General features: G+C 39.1%; 2 protein-coding genes across 6 annotated transcripts in view; one reads left to right on the top strand and one right to left on the bottom strand.

The window, feature by feature from the left end:
• cers6 (ceramide synthase 6) overlaps positions 1-27,259 on the bottom strand; it is a 248,058-nt gene that overhangs the window by 46,810 nt on the left and 173,989 nt on the right. The gene's annotated exons all lie outside the window — the stretch shown is intronic.
• Positions 1-27,259, top strand: part of stk39 (serine threonine kinase 39) — a 43,057-nt gene that overhangs the window by 2,937 nt on the left and 12,861 nt on the right. For 3 of the 4 annotated variants that reach the window (XR_014533009.1, XR_014533010.1, XM_083538041.1), the window contains exons 3-14: positions 1,154-1,262; positions 2,638-2,779; positions 5,074-5,129; positions 6,536-6,645; positions 6,848-6,949; positions 7,341-7,474; positions 7,911-7,959; positions 8,061-8,126; positions 19,113-19,235; positions 19,744-19,773; positions 20,241-20,297; positions 21,822-21,883. Coding sequence is in view for 2 of the 4 variants with exons in the window: in XM_083538041.1 (XP_083394167.1) it covers positions 1,154-1,262; positions 2,638-2,779; positions 5,074-5,129; positions 6,536-6,645; positions 6,848-6,949; positions 7,341-7,474; positions 7,911-7,959; positions 8,061-8,126; positions 19,113-19,235; positions 19,744-19,773; positions 20,241-20,297; positions 21,822-21,883 (1,040 nt within the window). In the remaining 2 variants the exon portion in view is untranslated. Of the gene's footprint in view, positions 1-1,153; positions 1,263-2,637; positions 2,780-5,073; positions 5,130-6,535; positions 6,646-6,847; positions 6,950-7,340; positions 7,475-7,910; positions 7,960-8,060; positions 8,127-19,112; positions 19,236-19,743; positions 19,774-20,240; positions 20,298-21,821; positions 21,884-25,740; positions 26,229-27,259 lie in introns of those variants that run through there. The other variant, XM_083538042.1, reaches the window with a different exon arrangement.

Genomic DNA, 27,259 nt, shown 5'->3' with positions numbered 1-27,259 from the left:
GTCGCACTGGATCTGTTCAGCATCAGGTTGCGCAATCAGTTCACTTGCAAAATAGTGATGGATTCAATTAAAACTGTGCAAACAAACACTAAATCTAAAAACAGCAGCAGTAAATGATATACACCAATGTATATTTTTTCCATTTTTTTAATCAGGCCTGTTAGTATCGCCTGTGTTTCTCCGTTCCACTCTCTTTTTTTAGCATTTGTCTTCTACAGCAGTAACTTATCTGTTTTCAAACATGATTTACTGCGGCTTTACTACGTTCAAATGCTTGTTTTCAGTGTTTGTATATTTCTTTTATGCATGTATCATTTAATTATTATACAAAATTAAATGAATTATATTCTAGATGCTTCTATCTTCAACCCTAAAGAAAAATTACTGTGTATTTTTTGTCAACTTGCCATCTGCAATTATCATTAAAACAATACCAATGTTGATTTACACAGTTTACACCTTGTATACTCAAATGCTTTTTGTCTCTTTTATTTTTTATTTTTTAAAAACAACCCAGCATTAATGGCATTGTTGAAGGAGAAATCCCCCATGCACTCCTCAACAATCAGCTACTATACGCATTAAATGTCTACATTAAAGATAATTAAAGTCAATATCTGGCTTTTGCAATTTTTTTAAGTACATAAATACCCTGATTTCCTGTTCTATATAGTTATAATAAGCAGAACAGCTTAAAAAATATATACCCGATCAATCAGATAAAAAAATAAATATATATAATAATAATAATAATAATAATATTAATAATAATAATAATAATCGTCCGATTAATCGATCATCAAAATAATCGTTAGTTGCAGCCCCTTTTTGAACTTAAGCAGTTGGGCTGTTTTCGTATAGAGATTACTGACACTATATCACTGTAAAAGGTTTTTTTTTTTTTTTTTTTTTTGGTGGAAGTTCTTGAGCAATCATAAGGTTTAATGCTCATAAGACTACACAGCTTTGAATCCACTACCAGATATGTCAACAATATTGTGTATTTATGTCTGTATTTATATATGCTCTATTTTTATGTCTCCTAAAAGACTTTTTCGATTGATGGTAGTCTGGGTCTTAACCAGCATTAGAATGTATTTGTGTAATTGTCATACTAATGATAATAATATCATACTCCTTTGTCTCACTTCAGAAAGAAATCCAAGCCATGAGCCAGTGCAGCCATCCGAACGTAGTGACATATTATACCTCATTTGTGGTGAAGGATGAGCTTTGGTTAGTTATGAAACTCTTAAGTGGAGGTAAGAACACCTTTGATTTTATATTTTTGCAATACTTTAGCTGTTTTATTTTTCACCAGTCTGTAAGGCCAAACTAAGCATGTGCCTTCTCAGGAGTTTGAGTTTTAAAACCAGCCAGTGGGCTCTAGTGATATAAGGATTTTCAGTATTTTCCTTTATCATGTACAAAATCCAATTACCTCTTTGTGTAGTATCTTAGAGCGCACCTGCAGGAGAGTGTAAAGTTCTCAGTACTGTTTATGAAACCTTACTGACACCAGTGATAGCAATCAGCACTGAAACATGGGCTCGTGTAATCCACGCTAGCAGTAATAGTATCCCCGCTTTGCACTTTTCCCAACAGTTCCCTTTCACTGGAGCTTCTCGGCTGTAGATATACAATATTCAGGCGACGCTGATGATTTATAGGGTTATTCTTTTCATTCTGTGTCAACTGAACAGCAGATTTGAAAACACCCTGTTGTAAGTTTGTTAAATCCCTTACTTACAATTTTACATGGCCATGATATCCTGTGACCGTGACTCCCAAAAAGACAGATGGTCTCATTGACATGAACTTGGAACGATTAGCACATGCTTTGTGGACGTGTGATTTGGCACGTTCCCCTTCCTTCTTTACATTACATCTCAAGTCGATTTTGTTGCATGCTTTCTTTGACCCCCCTCATTTTCTAGGTAAATGTTTTGTAGCCATTAATATGAAATAAAGTCGATCAATATGTTTGACCCAGTTCATGTTAGGCAAGTATATCATTAACTTCAACAAAACCATATTTAATAGAGATTATATTAATAAATGACCAAAAAAAAACCTTTTGGTTTTTTTGCCAAAGATATTATGTAGGCCCACAATGAAGTGTCAGATCTAACACTTTACACATAATAGTAATGGCGATATTGAAAATGATTAATAAAGATGGTTTTTTTTCTCCCCTCTTCTCTGCTGGTCAGCACACACGTTCTAATACTTTAAAGAGCAGCAGCATTAGCAGAGAAAAATCTTTGGTCTTTGGACAAGAATTATACAAAAGATTCTTGTCAAAAGAAGAATTTTTCTGTCTTGTGTTTTTAATGGTTTACTGCACATTACTGTGGACTCTACCAACCTGCTGAGTTTTTTAGTTGGCACTGATAGCAAGCATTTCCTTACTGTATAGCTGAAGATATTAATAGCCAATAGTATTCTGGGTTTCTTTTTTTTCTTTTTTTCTTTTTTTTTTTTTTTTATAAATGTCACCATTTTTTCTGGACGCTTAAAATATTTACTTTGATTTTTAAAAACGTTAAATCACAAACAGGAGAAATTCTTATAACACAACCCTACCCTGTTTGTGTGTTTGTGTGTTTGTGTGTGTGTGTGTGTGCGTGTGTTCAGGATCAGTATTGGACATTATTAAGCACACATGTAGCAAAGGAGAGCCCAAAAATGGTGTACTGGATGAAGCCACGATAGCTACTATTTTAAGAGAGGTACTGGAGGGTCTTGATTACCTGCACAGAAATGGACAAATACACCGGTATGGACATTCTGCAAAAAACGTTATTACTTTGTTGACAGTGTGAGCACATATGGGCATTCAGTTCCCAGTGTTTTTGGTACATCTCTCTCACACCAACATTTGTTCCATAGGGTTACACTGCTCCATACACTGCACAGTTCATTTACAATTCACAATTGTTTGTAATTTATCAGCCCCTTCATCAGAAAGAGACTACAATGGAGCTGATCACATATTATTTGGGTGGTTGATCATTCTCAGCCGTGGCACAGATAAAGTGCTAGCTGTTTAACACAAACTGTGCATGAAAAATTAAGAAGAGCTTTAGTATTTGATGGCATACTAAATATTGATTTGTAATCACACTCTTGGTGTCACTAAATGAGCATGGGGTTCCGCTTTTGAGTCTGGTTCTGGCTTTTGAGAGGGTTTCTTCCTCATACCAGCTAAGAGAATTTTTCCTTGATACAGTTGCCCCAGGCTGCTTATCAGGGGATGAATACACATACATTTAAATGTAAGTGTACTTTGTTCTATAATACTTACATTCTGTAAATCTGCTTTGATACAATGTCCATTTTTAAAAGCTCTATAGACCATTTCAAGGATGTAAACAATAACAAACGCATTTCGACAATACTGCCTACATCTGGTCAAAATGACTAGCACATAGTTTTTAAGTTTAGCTAAAACAGAACAGTTAAGAAATGTATAAAAGCTAAAATTAGATGTTGGCATGTAATTACCAGACTCCTTATATAAGACATTGAGGTGACAACTTTTCACTCAGAACATTTACTTGAAGTACCCTATCCAGAGGTGTATTATTATCTGGTATGGAACCAAGTGCGTGTACACGAGAGAGGTGGTGAAGACTTATCATAGTCTACAATTACTTCCTTAAAATGACTGTTGTTGTTGTGGATTGAAGCAAGTTAAAGGTAACTGGAGAGGTTATTAGTGCGCATTGCAGTCTGTATGACTATGCTAATAATAAAGCACATTGCTAACTGAATTCTATTGAATTGTAGAGAGTGAAATTTAAGGACATAAATGATGCGCTATACTAAATACGATTTGGAATCGTGGGAAAGAACAGTCTGTGCGGGAGTTGTGAGAATGTAGAGAGAGATGAGACGCAGTGTTTAATCCACTGTGTCTAATGTATGAGTTTGACCTCCAGATGTTCAATAAACCAAGTGTTGATCTTTTGAGCTCTTTGACGGTGTCCAAACCGCAGTGACGATAAACCGATCGACAGAACAAAGCTAAGAGCCCATGAATCCAAACAGAATTAAGTTTTTGTGTTACATCATAACTTTTTTTTATTGCATACGCAATTATTTCATACGTTTTGAAATGTTTGTGGTTAGACCAGGTGAAGTGTGTAGCCATGTTTCTGTGATCCTTGTTGCAGTGGAACAGAGTGTGTGTGTGTGTGTGTGTGTGTGTGTGTGTGTGTGTGTGTGTTTGAATCCTCCATCTGGGCCTTGTGTGTGCTCACAAATATACATGAAGATCCATGAAATCCAATGCTGGCTAACGTATTTAAAACATTTTTTAAACATATTCAATTCTAAATAATAATGTGCTGTTGGTTTTAGATTACAGTAGATATCCCATAGTTACTAGTCAGTATCCAGCCTTCACTGCTGTAATCCAGGCGTCACAATGTGTTTTGATTGTCGGAAATGTAAACACTTCAATTTCCCAAAGCAAGTTAGTTCCTGCTCTGAGCGAGCATGAACAACATGATAATCGTTTTCATTTTGACATTTTTTAATCGCCTGCCAATGTGCGCGTTAGCTAACCGGAAATGTCCTAGGACCAAAAAGACGTCAATTCCTCACATGAATAAACGGCCGTTGAAATGGTCTATAGAAATCAAATTGAATTGAAAAGTGAATTACACATACGAAGATCGTGGACCAGCACAATAACTGAATGTTGTAAGTGAACACTGCTGCTTTTCATACACTAGAAATAATCCAGTTATTCAAGTCTCAAGATTCAAAGCTTTATTTGTGGAATATTGATTCTGGTCAGCGCAGTTCTGTCGATGCACATGATGTTGGTGGGGTGGTTCGTTGACAAATATTTGCATAGTGAAAGGCTATAATTTTTTTTTCATCATGATATATATGGTGGTATACATAATAAATGATCCTATGAGTGTAGATACAAGGTATGTGTAGCTAATAAACTGGGAACTGGGTGTGTATTGTGTTAGAGAAAATAATTAAGGGCTATCTCTTGTGTCATGAAGTCACAGAGGAATAAAAAAAGTCTGTGTTCTTAATGTTTGACCTTAGGGATGTGAAGGCTGGGAACATCCTGTTGGGAGAAGACGGCTCAGTGCAGATAGCAGGTGTGTTTCACATAAATTTTTTTGCACCAGAGTTTTTTTTTTTCGTCATTTCATGGAAAATATTTTGGAAAATTGCAGCAAAAAGCATGAAATTCTGAATCCGTCTTCTTCTGCAATGACGAGCGGCATCGTGATAGAATCTTATTTGCGTCATGTAAAACTTCTGCTCGTTTTTTCTGTGCACATTTTTCTCATGCTTAAAATAATCCCTCGCTGTAGTATGTAGAATCACTTTTATAATATGCTTAAATATGTTTCCAAAGATTTGTGGCATGTCCAAGTACGAACCTAATCCTACTTAGTGTTTTTTTTTTTTTTAACAGCACCAATTAAGATAGATAGGATTAAAGGATTCCAGGAACTACAAATGTTTTTTATAGAGCTACATTAATTAAACGCTGTGAAAATGGTGCAGTAATTAGTTTGGGGAGTCAGACTGCACATGCCCAACATGCTATTTTTGGGTTTTATGAAAGAGATTTATTTTGCTTTTTTTGAAACCTTGACAAATGTGCCAGTTCTATAGTATTTATGTATACAGAAGAAGTTCATAAACCATCACTTTGTGCTTTATAACCCGGTTGAAACCTCAATCTCAGAGTTTCTATTTTTGATCCTACAGTGATACTTTTGTCAGTATTTAATTATACTACATACAATACTACATCATATCTATTATTATATTGTCTATTTTTATTATAAGATAAAAACATAGAATACATATCTTTAGTAACGGAAGGCTATAATAGAGATTTATGGACTAAAAAGAGACTTGAAATTGTCATACTCATGAGGGTTTTTTTTCTCCTGCTAAGTAAAGTGGCAAATCTAGTGCAGGCATATTGATTTGATTTTATTTAACCAATGCTGACCTCGTTTGCTATTGATTATTGAAGGATGAAGCTGGGGACTTTTATAGGGATGTATCAATCATGTGTTGTGTGTCAGTATTAGAGATATTCTTCTGAAAATCTCTATTGTTATCAGAAATAAGTAGATTTTAGCAATAATTTCAGTTTGTAAATTTTTCTTTATTTCATTATTATAATTTTTTAAAATTTCAAATAGGCTAATGTCCTGTGCATGTACTAAATATAGATAGATAGATATACATTTATATTACTATCAATAACTAGTACTACTATTACTATTAGATACATGAAGCATAAAATATTAATAACAATGTTAAAGCATTTCAGTGCATGTCGTACTCTGTGTGTATGTGTATGTGAGAGATAACATTTGAATTTGATTTGAATTTGAATTTGATTTGAATTTAAATGTAATATCTATCCAGATTAGTTAATTCTACATTGAAAGCCTATTTTACTGCCAATGACAGCTTGAGTTTTTTTTTAACCGTAACAGAACTTTTCCAGTAAATTATGTGAATATTTTCACTACAGACTTCGGTGTGAGTGCATTTCTGGCGACCGGAGGAGATGTAACCAGACATAAAGTTAGGAAAACTTTTGTGGGAACTCCATGTTGGATGGCTCCAGAAGTGATGGAACAGGTAGGACTGTTTATGAAACGGCATTACTGTTGCACATCGTAACTAACTGCCTCTGGCTACGAGACACAGGAACAGCAGAAACAATTTACTCACCCATTTGTGTTTTAGAGGATTTTGCAAGTTTAATGTTTTGGAACTATGTCTCAGAATAAGCTTTTCTGAATGGTTATCTGTCAGGTTTATGGACATCTCTCACTTGTAGGTTAGAGGATATGATTTTAAAGCTGACATTTGGAGTTTTGGGATTACTGCCATAGAGCTGGCCACAGGATCTGCACCCTATCATCGATACCCACCTATGAAGGTGAGGCTTTTATTTCCTGCTTTAAATGCTGAGTAGAGAATGGAAGTCAGACAACTGAAAAATAGGAAACACTTTGAGAAGGTTTCAGTTTTTTTTTAATGCTTTGCAAGCTTGATTATATATGCACAAAATGTTTTCCGAAAAAATATTCTGCAGTATGTTATTTAAATCATTGCTCTACACTGTAACAAAGTACACTAAAGGTTATATTATGATATTAATGCTTTTTTTTTTTTTTCGATTCGAGAAGTTTCCATAGCCAAATAATATCTACACTGACACTGCAATAATTACATTTATTTCTCTATGTCCTTATACAGGTTTAATAGTTAAACCTTATTCTTTGGCCAGACATTATTTGTGACCCTACTTTTGTCAAACTGTTGTGCAGGTCTTAATGCTGACACTGCAGAACGATCCCCCGACCTTAGAAACAGAAGTTGAGGATAAAGAGATGCTAAAAAAATACGGGAAATCTTTTAGGAAACTAATAACTCTGTGCCTTCAAAAGGACCCGACTAAAAGGTACATAATTCTATTTGCCCATTTGGAGAACCAGATGAACAACGAGTCTCGATAGCACATTAGTTTGAAAGTAAATTGAATGATTACCATTTTTCATTGTTTTTTTTTTTTGTGAGCATATAACAAAATCTCTCTGGGTTTCTCCTTTGTGCCATGTGTTCAGTCACAATCAATAAAGAGATTCAATGTTATAAAGCTCCCAGCAGAAAAACTCAATCTGGCCAAATTGATATAAATGAGCCCATGCCAGTGGTTAGACCAAAGCCTTACTCTAAAATACGCTCTCTGCATATGCAATTATGCTACATAGTCACTGTTGTATACAGGAGACCTTACCTTAAATACCTGTTCAGTTTAATGCAGGAAATCAAAGTCTAGATTAGGAATGCATATTGCATGTTTACATACTCAAACACTTTCTTTCACCTCCCCACAGACCAACAGCATCAGAACTTCTGAAATGTAAATTCTTCCAAAAAGCCAAGGTACAGTTTTATGTATTTGTATTCATTTTTCTTGTCTTTCATACAGTTTCTTGTTGCTCCGAAAGCTCACAAATCTTTTATTTTCTGCTTTACCATTATAGAACCGGGAATACTTGATAGAAAAGCTGCTTTGTAAAGGACCAAATATAAGCCAAAGAGCTAAAAAGGTATTTCATTCTCATCACACATTGCTCTGAGCTTTTAAGGCCATCACAGTGCACTCTGTACTGACATGCTGTGGTGTGTGAGGTTTGGTCACTGTGGTGCTCCTTTTTAAAATAATGCAGCTACACACCTCTGATTTTTTTTCCCACATACTCAAAAACACTGTAGTTACAGAGACAGAAGAAAGACTTCTTTCAGCGATTCCATTCTGGTCTTTCTGGGGTGTTCAGGTCCACGCCTGCCATGTGATTACAGCTGTTTTGATGGCTATTGGAAAAAAAAATGTAAAATACATAAAAAGATTTATATATATTTATACCAACGACTTTAATCCACAGCATATTTGTTTATAAATTAGGCTTAACTTTGGAGTTGGTAAATATTGATTTTGTGGATCGAGTTGCACGCTTTTCTTTCTTTTATTTAAAGCGCTTCAAGGTAAACACATTAATCACAACCTTTTATTTAAGGCTTTTATTTAGTACTTAGAAAAACATAAACAGCAATAGAAATGTGATGAATGTCCAAGATGATCTGGCCAAGACATAAATATTTATTTATAATATTTTTTTTTAGGTCTGTGAGACGGGCATTCATGTCTGTGGGTTTTGCGTTAAAATGCCAGTGAAGTAAGCAAACGTAATAGTACAAACAATACGTTTTGTATTTGTGATTAAATTGCATGGAGACATGGTGAGGCACATCTCGTAATCCGAGTTAAAGGCCAAAGCACAGTCAGGCAGCATCATTGTAGGAATATCCATAATCATATACACCAGTGGTCCCCAACCCCCGGGCTGCGGATCGGCACTGGGCCGTGGGACAGTTGGTACTGGGCCGTATATTTTGTTGTATTTATTCGCGTCACCTTAAAGACCGGACATTAAACCTGTCTGTGAAAATATTGTCCGACATTAATCTGGTCCAAGGCGCACAAAATGTTAGGGACCACTGATATACACTGATCAGGCATAACATTATGAGCATCTGCATAATATTGTGTTGGACCTCCTTTTGCTGGCAAAACAGTCGTGATCTGTCGAGCATTAACAGCGTGAACGTCTTCAGCAGTTTGAGCTAGAGGAGCTCATCTGTTGGTTTGGACCACACGAACCAGCCTTCGCTTCCCCCGTGCATCAATGAGCTTCGGCCGGCCATGACCCTGTTGCCGGTTCACCACTGTTCCTTTCTCTGGACCACTTTTGATAGATACTGTTGTCCAGCCATCACAATTTGGCTCTTGTCTAAATAGCCCAAAATACGCTTACGCTTGCCCATTTTTCCTGCTTCCAAAACATAGACTTTGAGGACAAAATGTTAACTTTCTGCCTAATATACCCACCCACTAACAGGTGACATTGCCATTTAACGTCGTTTATCTCGGTGCAGCCGCAGAAGAACTCGCGAAAGTGGCGGAAAAATCAATCCTTACAGATGCTACAGGTTTTGTATTGTATACTGGTGAATCTCTGCTGTTAGTTAGTGCTAGTGTTCGTAGTGTTAGTAGGGGCGCGGCGCGGCTTTGGGAAGAAAAGCGCAGCCGTTGAGAGAGTGCCGGTGGGAAGACACGTACCGGGATACACATGAGCGATAACAACGACCGCCGTGAACCAACATATACCAACAATAACGGACAGTGAGAGTGTGGAAGTTTAAATAGGAGCTGGTGATGATGATAAACGAGCACCATATGTGTTGAAAACCCAGCCATTAGGGGGGCACAAGCCAGTGTACTCTTAGTGCCGGTCCCAAGCCCGGGTAAATGGGGAGGGTTGCGTTAGGAAGGGCATCCAGCGTAAAACATGTGCCAAATCAAATATGCGGATCACAAATGAGAATTTCATACCGGATCGGTCGAGGCCGGGGTTAACAACGACCGCCACAGGTATCGTTAGCCGACAGGGTACCGGTGGAAATTGGGCTACTGTTGGCCGAAGGAGGAGAAGGAGAGGAGGAAGGCGTCTACAGAGACGGCAGGAAAAGGAGCAGTGTAGGAGAGTAGAGGTTCGGGTTGGTACTTTAAATGTTGGTACTATGACGGGTAAAGGGAGAGAGATAGCTGATATGATGGAGAGGAGAAAGGTAGATGTGTTGTGTGTTCAGGAGACCAAGTGGAAAGGGAGTAAGGCCAGGAACATTGGAGGTGGGTTTAAACTGTTTTATCATGGTGTGGATGGGAAGAGAAATGGTGTAGGGGTGATTCTGAAGGAAGAGTACAGTAAGAGTGTAGTGGAGGTGAAGAGAGTTTCTGATAGGGTGATGATCGTGAAGGTGGAAGTTGAAGGGATGATGATAAATGTCATCAGTGCCTATGCTCCACAAGTTGGCTGTGAGATGGAGGAGAAAGAAAGATTCTGGAGTGAATTAGATGAAGTGGTAGATGGTGTACCTAGGAAAGAACGATTGGTGATTGGGGCAGACTTTAATGGGCATGTAGGTGAAGGGAACAGAGGTGATGAGGAGGTGATGGGTAGGTATGGTTTTAAGGAGAGGAATGTGGAAGGGCAGATGGTGGTAGATTTTGCTAAAAGGATGGAAATGGCAGTGGTGAACACGTATTTTAAGAAGAAGGAGGATCATAGGGTGACGTATAAGAGTGGAGGAAGGTGCACACAGGTGGATTATCTTCTGTGTAGGAGATGCAACCTGAAGGAGATTGGAGACTGTAAGGTGTTGGCGGGGGACAGTGTAGCTAGACAGCATCGGATGGTGGTCTGTAGGATGGTTTTGGAGGCGAAGAAGAAGAGGAGGAAAGTAAGGTTTGAAAGAAGAATAAGATGGTGGAAACTGAAGGAGAAAGAGTGTAGTGTGAGGTTCAGGGAAGAGGTCAGACAGGGGCTCGGTGGTGGTGAAGAGGTGCCGGATGATTGGGCAACTACTGCAGGAGTGATGAGGGAGGCAGCTAGAAAAGTACTTGGTGTGACATCTGGAAATAGAAAGCAAGACAAGGAGACGTGGTGGTGGAATGAGGAAGTGCAGGAGAGCATTAGGGGGAAGAGGTTGGCAAAACAGAAGTGGGATCGACAGAGTGATGAGAAAAGTAGGCAGGAGTACAAGGAGATGCGGCAGCAGGTTAAAAGGGATGTGGCGAAAGCCAAGGAAAAGACATATGAGGAACTGTATAAGAGGTTGGACACTAAGGAAGGAGAAAAGGATTTATACCGATTGGCCAAGCAGAGGGACCGAGCTGGGAAGGATGTACTGCAAGTTAGAGCAATAAAGGATGGAGAGGGAAATGTGTTGACTAGTGAGGAGAGTGTGTTGAGAAGATGGAGGGAGTATTTTGAGCAGCTGATGAATGAGGAAAATCAGAGAGAGAGAAGGTTGGAGGATGTGGAGTTGGTGAAGCAGGATGTAGATAGGATTAGTAAGGAGGAAGTGAGAGCATCGATTAAGAGGATGAAGAATGGAAAGTCGGTTGGACCAGATGACATACCGGTAGAAGCGTGGAGATGTTTAGGAGAGATGGCAGTGGAGTTTTTAACCAGATTGTTTAACAGGATTCTGGAAGGGGAGAGGATGCCTGAGGAATGGAGAAGGAGTGTGCTGGTACCGATCTTTAAGCATAAGGGAGATGTGCAGACCTGCAGTAACTACAGGGGAATTAAGTTGATCAGTCACACCATGAAGTTATGGGAAAGAGTAGTGGAAGCCAGGTTGAGAGAAGAGGTGACCATCTGTGAGCAACAGTATGGTTTCATGCCGAGGAAGAGCACCACAGATGCCTTATTTGCTTTAAGGATGTTGATGGAGAAGTATAGAGAAGGACAGAAGGAGCTGCATTGTGTATTTGTGGATTTAGAGAAAGCGTACGACAGGGTGCCGAGAGAGGAGTTGTGGTATTGTATGAGGAAGTCAGGTGTGTCAGAGAAGTATGTGAGGGTGGTGCAGGACATGTATGAGGACAGTGTGACGGCAGTAAAGTGTGCAGTAGGTACGACAGACTGGTTCAGGGTGAAGGTTGGACTGCATCAAGGATCGGCCCTGAGCCCTTTCCTGTTTGCAGTGGTGATGGACAGGTTGACGGACGAGGTCAGACAGGAGTCTCCCTGGACTATGATGTTTGCAGATGATATTGTGATTTGTGGTGAGAGTAGAGAGCAGGTTGAGAAGAGCCTGGAGAGGTGGAGATATGCGCTGGAGAGAAGGGGAATGAAAGTCAGTAGGAGTAAGACAGAGTACATGTGTGTGAATGAGAGGGAGGGCAGTGGAGTGATGCGGTTGCAGGGAGAAGAGGTGGAGAAGGTGGAGGAGTTCAGGTACCTGGGGTCAACAGTGCAAAGTAATGGAGAGTGTGTTAGGGAAGTAAAGAAAAGAGTGCAGGCAGGGTGGAGTGGGTGAAGAAGAGTGACAGGAGTGATTTGTGATAGAAGAGTATCTGCAAGAATGAAAGGGAAAGTTTATAGGACTGTGGTGAGACCTGCGATGTTGTATGGATTAGAGACAGTGGCATTGAGTAAAAGACAGGAGGTGGAGCTGGAGGTAGCAGAGCTGAAGATGTTGAGGTTTTCGTTGGGAGTGACGAGGATGGACAAGATTAGAAATGAGTTTATTAGAGGGACAGCACATGTAGGATGTTTTGGTGACAAGGTGAGGGAGGCGAGATTGAGATGGTTTGGACATGTGCAGAGAAGGGACATGAATTATATTGGTAGAAAAATGCTGAAGATGGAGCCACCAGGTAGGAGGAAAAGAGGAAGGCCAAGGAGGAGGTTCATGGATGTGGTGAGGGAAGACATGCAGGTAGTTGGTGTAAAAAAGGCAGATATAGAGGACAGGGTGGTATGGAGACGGATGATCCGCTGTGGCGACCCCTAATGGGAGCAGCCGAAAGAAGAAGAAGAAGAAGAAGATATGTGCGCGATTGAAGCCCGGAGCTTCAGAGAAAGCGGCCGAGAAAACACCTGACACGCTGAAGGGGGCTGAAGGGGGCGTGGCAGGTGGATTCCTGACAGATAAACATGTACTGTATGTATTTTTATAACATGTCTTCATCAAACAAATCGCGGCAACGCTGTTGTGTAAAAAAACCCTTCAAAAACACGTGCATGCACATTCTCATTTATTAACACACATCATGTACATAAAGAAATTTCAAGCACGTTAATATACTGCCGCCATACTGATTTTCGTTTATCTCGATCATCGGTTGTCTCGATGCTTTTTGGCGACCCTCTAGGACATCGACATAACCGGGTTCCACTGTATATATATATCTCTGCATTGAGACAAAGAACAGCAGAGTATAAAAAAAAGGCAAATGAATTAGAAGCTAAGCATAGAACAGGTGCACACATTAGGTAATCAATGAGAAGACAGGGTAGGGACAGGAGCAAAACAATAGCGCATGCAGTGTAAACAATAAGCATATGGAACTCTGAAAAGCATGCTATGTGATATGAGAGGGGGATTCATGGCTCAAGATTCAAGACATCGCTATAACAGTATATTTCTCACCATGTAAGTCTTAACAGAATACCATTAATTACATACATAATGCATATGTATGTCATATGTAACACTGCATATATAAAAATGTGTTGATTGGCTGCGGGCTACAATGAAGCTGCCTCTGTTTGGTTCTAAATAAAGGACCTGTGCTTCTGGTCATATTTTTGTGGTGTTAGTGCTGAGAGAACAAATAAACTCTGCTAATTATTTTGTTAATATTAATTAAAGAATCCAATGGAGTAAGCATTGCAAATACTGGTAACATTCTCATGAATTAATTAAACTACCATTTTAAAATCTAAATAATCATCTGAATAATATAAGCAAAAACTTGTGCATTAGAGATGAGACATGGTTACACGTAATTGCGTCAAGTCCTGCATAAGCATGAATAAATAAACGAGTTAATCTCTGATTCAAAGACAACCCACCTCACTGAAAAAGCAATGAATTTATCCTCTTTTTTGTGGTCTAACCTTTTGCCTGCTCTATTGTAAGAAGTAACTGTCCTAGTGTCAGGCTGATGACGTGGAAGCAGATATAATCCTATCATTGTCTTTATTAAGATAGTTCAAAACCAAAACACACTCATAGGCCGAGGATAGAAAACAAATAAGGATATCCGCTCGAGACGAGTAATCCACCCATGAAACTCAGAGTCTTAAACTTAAAGGAAAGCGGCAAAAGCGAAGAGTAATCCTAATACGGAAACGGAGTTTGGCAAGAGAGCCAGCGGTGAATGCCGGCGGATGAGCAGCCACGCGATTCACCGGCATGACAATATAAGGCCCGACAGCCTGTGACTCAAGAACCTGAGTTTAAGTAGTCTGATCTTTAATGAGCCACAGCTGTCGGTAATCAAGGAAAGCAGCGTGACTGCTATTTAGGGGGGCGTGGCAGGGTGAATCCCTGACAGCTACCGAGGGGGGCGTGGCAGGGGGATCCCTGACAGCTACCGAGGGGGGGGGCGTGGCAGGGGGATCCCTGACACCTAGACAGGTGCACCGCTGCCAAACCTCACGCTGTTCATTTCTATATTGTGAAGCCTTTGTATCGGTTTGTCTGCCGGCCGTGCAGAACGAATGCACCGTCAACTCGTGCGTTCAGGGGACTGTAACGTATCAAGGCCCCGACAGAAGGCAAATGGGGTTTAATGTGGGTGATTAGGCAACCGAGCGCTGTACTTAAACACAACCATTTGCATGCTAGGCTACTTTTTACTCATAGTCTTGAGTGTGAGATCAGACTGAGATGACAATTCTCTGCCTTCAGCCTAATAATTATGCGAGGGAGCACATCAAAGAGCATGAATGAACAAGAAAGGTGAAAAGGATGGATGAAAGGTGTTTGGCTGAAAAGGTTGAAGCTATGACATCCACCTTTGTGACAGTGTTTTTACAGGAAGTCACTGATATTTCTTTTTTTTTTTTTTTTTTTTTCACTTTGGGGAAAATTTTCTTATTTTGATTTAAACAGTTCAGATTAAAAGATTTGAAATGATCTTAGAAGAAAATATTTAGATTTTCAGAATGGATGATACACCTGCGCCACAAGCTAAAAGCTTCAAAACGACGCACCGTGTTAATTTTGCTGTGCCTCTGTAAGGGTCACAATGGGCTTTCGTCATGCTTCTGCAGGGCTTTGTGTCGCTGCATTTTGTAATCGATTACAGTGGGTAATTTTGCATTAGCATGGAGAAAGAGGGCAGAAAGCTTTCCATAGTCACATCCGATGGGTTGAGTCTGTGAATATCCTGACAGCAGACGCAGTCATCCTGATCTTAGTATGCAGGGAGGGAAAACCTTTGGGAAATGCAATTTTAATGGCAGTGCGGAGAAGATGATTATGGCAGCACAACTGAATAATTGGACTTATAAGCAGATGATGCTGTTACTTGGCAGGCGTTGCTGCAATGGATCATAAAACGCAAGCGCATTCTGGTGTTTTAATTAGTTTCATTGTTCAAAGGGGCTTTTATGAAACAGTAAGCTTTTATAAGGCTTCTGTCTTTGAACTCTGCGTCTGTTAATCACCGTGTTTGATAGAAATGCGTACAGTTATAAAAGAAAAGGGAACCTACAAGAAACACATTGTCACTTGAGGATTCTGTGACCTGATCACCTCTGGAACTTAATCCAGTTCCCTCTCTCTTTCTCTCTCTCTCTCTCTCTCTCTCTCTCTCTCTCTCTCTCTCTCTCTCTCTCTCTCTCTCTCTCTCTCTCTCGCTCTGTTCCTTGCTTTACATCTCTTTTTATTCAGGCGTTGCTCAAGTGCGACTTTATCAAGCTACATTAGCTGTTGGTGTAGGCGGAGGAAAATGATCCCCTTCTCCAACCTTTACTAGAGTGGAATAGAAGTGGAAAAAATGTACTGTTCTGATGACCTTGAGAAAGCAAAGCAAGGACACTGAATGACAAAATCAATAACTGACTTATTTCACAGTCGTAATTTTTTTTACATTGTTCAGAACCAAGCGTCAACTGACTATTTGTAGATGCTCACAAATCACCTCAATTAGCATTAGGTCTAGAGAATAAAGAGATTTATTGACCACCAAGCTCTCGTTTTTCTGAACAGTGACGTGTGCAGGTCACACATGATCATGGTGCTGTCTGAACTGCTGTAGTGTTGCTGCTTGGCCAGCAGGGGGCAGATGAGTTCTTTGGTTTCAGCTAGGTAGGATGTCAAGTGCTACAGGATGAGCTTGATTCAGCAAGACAGGCCTGGTCAGTGCCTAATTAACTCATCTCAAATAATTATTTTATGCCGTCAATTCACTAGGGATGTAGCTGCTGTGCTGATGAGAGAGTCAGATTGCAAGAACAGAACACTAAGAGTAAATGCCATTTGCTTTCTTTCTCTTAGCATCGTGTTATGTGGGCCGTGGTTGTGTTTTACATAGTAATTATTGTGCTTTTGGCATATTAGTCAGTGAGCAATACAGGTGAGTAAATGTGTACACTGACAGTCGTAGTGAATGTGGGTGTTTTGGCACATGAAATGTCTGTTTTCTGTGTAGGCAGGAGGTCTTGGATTGCTGACCTTTTCATCATATTCACACGCTCAGAGCTTGTAGATGTTTGTTTTTATATATATATATATATATATATATATATATATATACAGTGGTGTAAAAAGGTGTTGTATTCTGATTTATTTATTTATTTTTTGCATGTTTGTCACACTTTAATGTTTTAGATCATCAAACTAATTTAAATATTAAAAAGATAACACAATGAACACAACATGCAGTTTTCCAAAATCCAAAAAAAAAAAAAAAAAGTCACCACCTGGATTTAACTAAGCAAATAGGTAAAAGCCTCCTATTGGATAAATACTGCATGGATTATTATTTTTCACAAAGAAAACATTTTAGAAGATTGTTGAAACTACAATTGGGTTAAGAGCTGTCCCAACGCATTATTAAAAACTGGTAGGATAGTGGGGAACCATCATCTTCGCTGAAGAAATGTGGTCGAAAAAAATCTTAAATGATTGTGATCGGCGATTAAATGTTTGGTGAATTCAGATCGTAAAAAGCAACAGTAGAATTCCCGGCTATGTTTACTAGTGAAAGTAAGCACATTTCCACTCGCACAATGCGAGGGGAACTCAAGGGATTGGGACTAAACAGCTGTGTAGCATTAAGGAATTAATTTATCAGTGAGGCTAATTGGAAAAAAAAGGTTTAACTTTTTAACTAGTGAGCATTAAGATTGGAATCTGGAGCAATGGAAGAAGGTCATGTGGTCTGATGAATTCAGATTTATCCTGTTCCAGAGTGATGGGCGCTTCAGAGCAAGAAGAGAGAGGCGGATGAATTGATCCACCCATTATGCCTAGTGCCTACTGTGGGGGCAGTGCTATGATCTGGGGTCGCTGCAGTTGGTCAAGTCTCGGTTCAGCAAAGTTATTTGACCAAAAAAAGGAGGTCAGCTGACTACATTTTGGTCTGACTCTCCCATCGTATATAGAAGATCTTGGTAAAAAAATTGTGCAATTCTGGACGGGAATAAACGTTGTGACATTGCAGAAGCTTATCGAAACGATTTCACGGCGAACACATGCCATAATCAAAGCTAAAGGCGGTCCAACAAAATATTAGAGTGTGACCTTTGGAGGGGCAGTGTATATACCAGAGTATAATAGTGTATTATTTTGCTAAAGGTGCATTTGGAGAGGCAAAGGAATGCTGGTCTGCTGCTGTGTTCAGAGAGAGAGCATTATGCTGGAAAAAGTGTATATGCTTCCTCATTTGACTCTTAGTTGTAGCTGCCTTTAAGCTTTGTAGATTGGAATGCTTTTGTAAATGTGTAAGCCTTTTATAAATAGATGTCTTATTAATCGCTGTGCACGCCGGTGAGTGCTGATGTGTTTTTGGGCAATAATCTCGCCCACTAATGCTGTATAAGTGTAAAAGACCTACTTGGAGCAAGGTGTAACAAGGTGCTCACAGGGTGGGGGTGGGGATCAGACTTTTGTCATTATTACTCTAACTATGTACATTCATCCTATTAGTTTCGCTGTAACAACTAAATAATGTACCTTAAATATGTACATAGTAAATGCCGAGGTTTAATGTTTTAAATTAAGGTTTATGTTAAGGTTAACCTGGAAAATAATTTGGATTTATTCAGCTTTTTAATCAGAAATAAATGACACCTGAACTAATTTTCACTTCGCAGGGGGTTTGTTTGGAAGAGTATTTTATATATATATATATATATATATATATATATATATATATATATATATATATATATATATATATATATATAAAAATAATTTTTTTTTTTATGTAAAGCCAAATAGACAGATTGAATAGGTTTATGCTGTTAGTTATTTAAAATTTTCCAGCATGACATGGATGTGGATAATTGTTTCCATTATTAAGCTGTATTGTCAAAAGTCTGCGGACACCCGGTCATTAGTTTGGTATGTGCTTTTGGGGCATTGTCATGCTGGAACAGGTTTGGGTCTCCTAGTTCAAGTAAAGGGAAAATGTCATGCTACCGCACCAACTGACATCCTGTACAATTGTGTGCCTTCAGCTTTGCGATTACAGTTTGGGAAAGAACCACATATGGCTGGGCAATTCAGGTGACCCAATACTTTTGCCCATTTAGTGTAATAATGATAAACGGTCATATATATATATATATATATATATATATATATATATATATATATATATATATATATATATATATATATATATATATATATATTTATTTTTATATGTGTGTGTGGAACCAGTTACCTTATATTGCATCACACATTGCTAAACAATATTTGACATGCGTTAATATTCAGTATAACATTATAATTTACTGCAGCATGGTTGTAACTGCAGGAATTGAATTGATATTCCATGTATTGATTAACAATTATGAAACATCACCACAAATTCTCGGTGTAAAGGTAAACACTGCTCCACTCCACTAAATGAATTTCCAATTTGAGCCTGTTTTTGGCCAGGGTAAAAGTGTAGCCTGTGACTCTTTACACTGGGGTGAGAATGTCTGTGGCTTCCTTAGGTGAGACGAGTGCCGGGATCAAGCGGTCGCCTGCACAAGATGGAGGATGGGGACTGGGAATGGAGTGATGATGAGATGGATGAAAAGAGTGAGGAAGGCAATGCAGTTGTCAATCAAGGACGGGTAGGTGTGATCTTATCCAGCATGATCCGAGGAGAGCTAAATAAAAAAAAAGTACGCATTGTGTTAGATTTCACCTCAGCATTTAGCTTTAATGGCATCTCCAGCCGCTGACACTTGAATATTCCACAAGGCCTGAGCTGTAACTATTTGACTTAGTGTACATTTCTGGATCCTTAACCAGAGACTTGTTGTTCAGATGACCGTGGCCAGGGAGGAGACACCTCTTTGCTTTGTAATTCCGTTTGATTGGTGCATGTGGAACGCATGCCTTGCAGTGTGCTCGAGTCAGGAATATAAAATCAAACACACAAACCCCCTCCACCGCAAATCAGCCGCAAATCAGCGTGCGCTAATGAGACTGGAGATGCATTACTTCTGTGTATTGTTTATCATAAAATGCAAATGAGTCGCTGCTGATTACACTCCTACACAAACAGCTACATCTATCTATTATTCTTTGTGGGAGAAAACGTATATAAAATAAGCCTGTCTCTTAATTGCATTTCAGTCACGGCGGATCAAAGATGATAACCGGCATGTAAGTGGTCCTTTTTTCACTTTATACTGGAGCATGTTTATGGTTAACTTAGCAGCATAGGGAATTAGTGTTTTGGTACTTGAAAAGGGAAGTGACATATTTCAGCAATTCTAAATGTGCAAACAAACATAAACAGGACAAACAGACTGACAGTGCACCTCTAATCATGTTTGGTCATAACGAATTTTAATTATCCAATGAAGGATTGCTTGATAATTACAAGCGTCAGGGTCCTGCATTGATCGCCAAACAAACAAAGTGATATACGAAATGTAGTGTATTTGACCACAGTAGAAAAAAAAACGCCACAGAGAAATACATATGCAGAGCTATGAGCGTGAGTGTGCATGGTTACATTACCTCTTGGGCTTTGTGAATGTTCAGAAACTATTTCCCAAAAGCTGAATGAGAAACGGATTTTTATTCTTGCTCTCCTCATGTGCGTCCTTTTTTTTTTTTTACTGCAGGGGGAAGTGAATGCCAACAATGTCCCTATAGAAGGTCTGTCCATTCAGCATCCCCAGGTGAGGCCTGCATGTGGAAGTGGATGTGATTTGTCTTGAAATACTAACCCCATGCTGAGAGGCTGTGCAGCCTAGACAGGCCTTTTAACATCTCCACATCTATAGCCTTCAGAATTACATTTAAACCAACTACTGAGCTGTTACTTTCCCTTTCATTCTTATCATTCTCATTCGGTTTTGTTTTGCCGTGTGTCTCTTTCTTAAGAAGAAAAATTTTAAAAAGCGGAGAAAGCAAAGAAAATTGTGAGAGTAAGAACATACTCACGTCATCATTGTGCTACTGTACAGTCCAGTGAGTGGTGTTAAATTAACAGCTGCAGGGAACATTGGAGACCAGTCTAGTTACACCAGTCTCAGATGTACATAGTAGGTGTTAATTTAGCACCCTGGCATTTCAGTGTGTGACGCTGTAATTAAGCAAAAAGAAAATCTGCAGCCATCTTCACAATTCTCAAGTGCTTTCGCTGCCAAGCAACAGTAACCTCACAGTAAACATTTCAAACCGCGAGCTTTTTTCCCCCTCCTCTTTTCTCTTTCTTTATCTGCTGAGATTACATGCAGGAAGAATAAGCCAAAGATAGCATCAAAATCAAATCGGTATCACCTTCAGCTCTTAATATTTAGTGTTAAATCCTAAATGAACAACCTCAGGTTATATTGGACCGCAGTTTAGTTACAGCAGTCTCAGATTTACATATTAGGATTTAATTTGGCCATGTCAGTCTTGATTAATGCTACCTTGTGGGGATTCAAATATTTTAACAGCTTAAATGATTTCTTACCCATTATAGGAAAATTTAACTAGGAAATAATTTCACAAAAACTAAGCGATTAATACATTCATAAACTGTGGTAAAGCCTGTACAGGCCTGAGGGCTGATAAAATGAACGTTTCACTATCAAACCCATTGCCCTGTCTAGCAACAAAGGTTGTTCCAGCGTGTGAGAATTGGTGTGAGGCATATAGAGTTTAAACACAACCCATAGCTATTACCCTGTGGGTCTGTGTGCTCATGTCTGTGACTGATTGTAAATTAAACTAGAGAGCTCTGGTGGAAACGACACAAAAATCTCTCTAACTGTTTCCTTATTTATGTACTCATGTTTCTTTCTGTCTGCCTGTCTCCCGTCTCTTTCATCCCGGCACTCAGTTCTCTCGGTGTCATTACCGCTATTTAAAATGGATCGGAAACGCGGGGCTATAGGCTCGCCGATCCCTGTGGATACAGGAAGAGAATTTTATATGCAGCTTTTTGTCTTTCGCTTTAATATAAGCCTGAGAATGAAACGTGCAGGAATGTTACATTCAAATGTAAAAACAATTTGGGAGAATTACTATCTCATGACGCACATATATTTTATTATACACACTGAATAGAAGGTGAAAATATCAACATGGTGGCTATATCTAGAGTACACATGGGGCAAGAGATTACAGCGATTATTACCTACATATAATCTTCCATTCACACACACAGCCTTTCCAAGACAGTGATCTTTTTCCTTTTTTTTTCCCCATTAAAGATTCAACCTCTGGAAAGAAACCCAAGCACTCAGGGTGCTCTGAATATGGTCCTGAGGCTAAGGTGAGAAAAGCACTTGATTTTCCTTTCAACACTCATTGCACTTTTTCAGCTAAACTAGCTGGTTAAGCCTGAACTACTCCAGCATGTTTACTGTCTGTAGGAGCCTAATAGCCGTGTATGCTAAAGATTGTGTGTGTGTGTGTGTGTGTGTGTGTGTGTGTGTCTTTTCAAAATGATCCCTTTCACTCAGTCTGAGGGTGTGTGAAAAAGGAAGCGATTAAATTAGAGCATTCTGCTCAGCTGGATTTTCTAAATTGCTCTGCACTGCTCAGTCTTCAACTGCACAAAAAAAAAAGACTAAACATTGTTCTGAAATCACAAGACTAGGTGAACAAGCTTTCAACTGTTCCATACACCCTGACGAACAAGAGCACCCAGGGGACTCTTTGTATTTTTAGCACTATTAAACAGTCTACATTGTGATGACAACTTCCTCACTTACAGTTCAATACCAGTCACTGAACTAAAGCAGAGGACTTCAAGTAAGAAAAGTCCTTGTTGGTATGCAGGTAGAGTAATTGTTCAGGGTTTAATTCAGCCCCGCTTTTCTAAGTGATTAGCCTCAGCGTTCAAATCAGAAAGAAAAACTTCAAATATACATAAACGTAATGCACACTGGTATATTATTCGTATTCACTTGGCATACAGTGGCAGTTTTTCTGTGTCTTATAAGATGATTATGACTGATATTGGAGTGGCACTGAGGCTCGGGGGCAGCATGAGATTGTGTGTGACAGAGCGATATAGAAAGAGGTGGGAGTTTTTTTTTTTTTTTTTTTTTTGCCTCTGGAGAGATTAAATTCATAGTTATTGCCTTGAATTTAGAAACTTTTGATTTCTTTTTCATTTCACTATGAGTATAATTTAAGGGACAGGGTTTGAAAATTGGACTGTATAACATTAAATTCTCATTACAGTTACAAACCGAAAAAATAAACCAAGCATAGTCCTAGAGTACACATGAGGCGAGGGATTACAGGGATTATTACGCACATATAATCATCCATTCACACACACACAGCCTTTCCATAACGAGTAGACAATGAGAATGAAAATAATGAATTTTTTTGTTTTATGCAAATTGCTCCAGATTTAGAATGTGTAAAACTAGTCCCCCACACACACACTCACAAACAGAGAAAAGATTACAAAAGAATAGTTCTGTTTGGCTGCTTCTCTACGCTGCTCTGGGGTAAAACGATAACAGTATACACGCTAGCTCTTACCAAGGTCCACTTATACACACACTTCCCTGACTCATCCAGTATAACAATCATGTTTACACGCAGGCATAATCACATAGCCTTGCATCTCAATACCCAAAGAAATCCCATTGGTAGTGGGGGGGATGTGTGTTTATTCCAACCTTAACATCCAATTGAATGGACATGGTTTTCTTTTTTTTTTTCCAGACTGTACTTACTTTCTCCAGGGTCTTGTTTACACAGCTCCACTTTAACTTTACTCCACATAATATGCTATTTGATCTGCTGAGTCTAAAATACTTCAAGTCTATTGAATTCTGGGTTTAATTGCATTAAGCAAAGTTCGATTAATTTTCTCTTCTGAGTGACCCACAGATGAAATGAAGGTATGCTGCCTGACAGATATAAGATTGTGTTGAATTGATCTCATTGCCTTTCAGATGTTCTGCAATTTATGAGGCAGTGTTCTTACTGTCACACTTCTACCATAGCAGTGTTATTTCTTCTGGTTAAAATGTGGGCATGTGCCATGTAACACAAGCTTTACATGGCTTTAGGAGAAGTTAAGACAGGTAATTACAGGGTTGCCAGATTGGGTTAGTTTAAAGGTCGAACGAAATGGCCCTGTGTAATTGTGTGAGAGGAAAAGTGAAAATATCGAGTAGATAATGTTTTTACATCACAGTAGTTGTTAATGTGAAAATTTAGTTAAAGGTTTTTTGAGATGAAATTGTGCAGATATTTTCTGCTGGTTTATTATATTACATTTGATCACAGCAGTACAAAGGCACATCTAAAACTACTTAAAACAACTCGACTGAATGATGTACGAACAAACATTGTCAGCTTTCAACTACAATAAACTACATGGTTCCTCTTGGGCAGTGGTTCCCAGGCTTTTTTGCACCATGGGCCAGTTTCATTCAAACCAATTTTTCCATGGACTGGGGGATCACGTGCATATCCTAACATTATGATCTGTATTATATGATTGATTCATTACTTTAATTACAGCATATCTAAAGAAAATGTAACTTAGCTCAAAAACCATAATGCAGAATCAGTGGTAGCTTCAATTATTGAGGCCTTGGAGACAAAATTGCGACTGAAATTGCAGGAAAGTTGCAAAAATGGAAGTGGTCATTTTGAAGAATAAAGCACTCCACGGACCATGAGAGCCAATAATATGGAGATAAAATAAAACATTTAAAAGTTTTTATTATTTCTATGCAGGTTGTTGTGGTCCCCTGCTCTAGGGCCATGTGATAGTACAAGTCAAGTGTGCTAAAAATGTAAGCTAAATTTAGTTTTAAGCTACAGCGTTTATAAATGCAATCCTTTCCCAACCATGCACAGGCATGAGGTGCTTCTGGGTGGTAGTTAGATTACAGTATAATCCGAATGCGAGTATTAAAGCAGGATTTAAGTGTGGTAGGTGTTAAACGAACACTTTGAAGGAGCTGTAGGCTGCACTATATGTAGCCAAACATCATGGTGCATTTTTCCCCCTCCCCGAGCACATCTGATTCAGCTCATCAAGGCACAAGCAATTAGTCGATAAGTTGAATCAGGTGTGGCAGAGCAGGAAAAACAGCAAGCTGTGCTGAGAGTCTAAACATCTGAGATGCATAAATGCATTAAATGGCTTATGCGGTTGTTTATGAATATCCACTAAAGCTTTAATTCAAGCTGCAGTTTATGCTGTTTTATGTGGTTAGAATCATAAGCTGGTTCTATATGCTATTTATCATGTGTTGCCTCATTAGATCTCGTAATGATAAACTCAAGCTATACTTTCATTTCCATCTCTCACTTTAACTCCCTCTCTCACACACACACACACACACACACACACACACACACACACACACACACACACACACACACACACACACACCTTTTATCTGTTTGCTTTTAAAGTATTTCCATTGCCATACTCAAAACCATGCCTAATAAGTTTCACTGAGCTCCGTCAACTCCCATTACCCATCGCGACACCGTTCAGCCAATCGCTTTTGACAGTTTTCACATGATGCCATGCCTCTCTACCCCTGTGTTCACCTAGATCATATGAAGCGCTGTTTATTTCCTATTAGCATATAAGCAGCATTTTAATGTGCCAGACAGCTGACTGAGCATCACATTACATTTGATGCGCTCCAGTGCTACCTTTTTTTGCGAAGGGTGATTCATATTAGTCACATTTCACAGATCAGGTGCCAACTGGAAGCTGCTTTTCTGACAGATCTGTGCAGCACTGAGTTACCCCACTGCCTGGCATTGATACAGCATAGTAGGATCACATAATTACCTCGCATTATAATGCCGTGAACTTGCACGGGCTGCAGCGTGGATGCAGAGAGTAAAGTGGAAGTTATAGGTTCAGTGACTCAGTCATTTATTTAGCAGCTCTTTAAAAGTAACCTTTTATGAGACATTTATGCGTTATTTGCCTTGCAAATCTCTTGGCTTTTAAAGCATTAAACTAAAAATGTAGTTGCCTTTAGAAATGGGTGAAGTGTGTAGGTGATATCTGCTCTGGCGGTGTGTTCCTCTCTCTCTCTACATTTCTCCCTCATGCCTGTCTCTCTCAATCAACCAGCTCTTATTTTTACCCATGACCCGGCTTACTCTAGTGTTCACTCTTGACAGGGCGCCACATGTGTATGTCAGACATGAGCAGCATAAACGCCAAACCAGGGCACGCGGGAGAGAGAGGGAGTCATGGAGGAGGATGGGAAAGATAAAGAAAGGTTCAGTCTGTGGACTGGACTGCAGGATTAAGGCTAAGCAGAGAGTATGCCACAGTGTTAGTCACATGGAGATCCAGCTAAGGCCTGTGTGTGTGTGATTTAGGAGGATTCCACATAATCTCCAATATTGCATATCAGATTTTTAAGGCACACTATCTCTTATTTACATTAGCACCATATTAGGCAATGATTCATTAATGTACCATTTGTTCAGTATTTTAGTGTCTGGAAAGTTATTCTGTTTTAACACTTTAAAACCTGCAAATAAAGTAGTGAATAAAGCTATTGAACATGAGAAAAGTCTTTTATTAATGATTAAAAATTGCTGAGCTTAGGTACCGTAATTTCCGGACTATTAAGCGCACCCAAATATAAGACACACCCACTGAATTTGACAAAGATTTTTATTTTGAACATAAATAAGCCGCACTTGTCTATAAGCCGCCTACATTGAAACTAATGAACTTTACACAGGCTATAACGAAAGACAGTGTCTGTTACACGGTGTAACAGGTGAAATATGTTTTGGCTCCTTTAAGAGCAGAGCGGTATTTTGGGAACAGCCTGCCGCCGCATTTCACCGGTATTACTGCATGTGTGCAAGACCGAGGAATATGTCCATATTATTTTCTGATGCTCATTTCTAAGTTTCTTTGACTAACCCGTAACGCTGTTGCCAAGAAAAATAAAAAAGCACGAGATTTGGAAACCTGTCTGTGCTTTTATGATTTCTGTTGCAACTGGAGTTAGCGAGCTCTCCCATGACCCAGACTCAACGCGTTACAATGGCTTGTATCTAAACAGTAGCCGACCAAGAAAGTCATTGTTCACTGTCTTCCTCCTTTCTTTCACAACTATTTCTCTCGAGAGTTTTTCTTTTGGCATCGTCGTGCGTTTAAAAATTACCATCGGTGAAGCTTTTCTCCCGATGCCGTGCAGCTCCGAACACAGGTGAAGTGCGTTTTTTTTTGCGGTTTGTGAAACCGGGAAAAACCCAGGAAAAATTCATAAATTAGCCACTTCGTTGTTTAAGCCGCGGGGTTCAAAGCGTTGGGGAAAAAGTAGCGGCTTATAGTCTGGAAAATACGGTACTTATAGTTGGCTATATGGGGAGGTGGATGGAGTAATTAATCGTGTTAGGATGGTAAAAAGGGAGTGTTTTCTATTCTTTTGTAAGACAACACTTCGATTGGCACAGTTTATAAATTGCAGCCAGATTTTCTAGTGTTTTCACATACAAAAGCTTCAAATGTTTACTTTATTTTAAGCATCTCTAATACCTGTGTAGTTACTTAAACTATATAGGCAGTTATAATGTAACTGCTCATAATGCCTACACCGTGAGAGGTGAATCATAGCAGGACGTCTTGCGTAAATCTCTCATATATAATACAGTATATATTCTGTGTATAAACACT

The sequence above is a fragment of the Silurus aristotelis genome, assembly GCF_946808225.1.
Source record: "Silurus aristotelis genome assembly, chromosome: 3".
In the NCBI taxonomy this organism is placed as follows: Eukaryota; Metazoa; Chordata; class Actinopteri; order Siluriformes; family Siluridae; genus Silurus; species Silurus aristotelis.
This window is presented reverse-complemented; position numbering and strand designations above follow the sequence as displayed.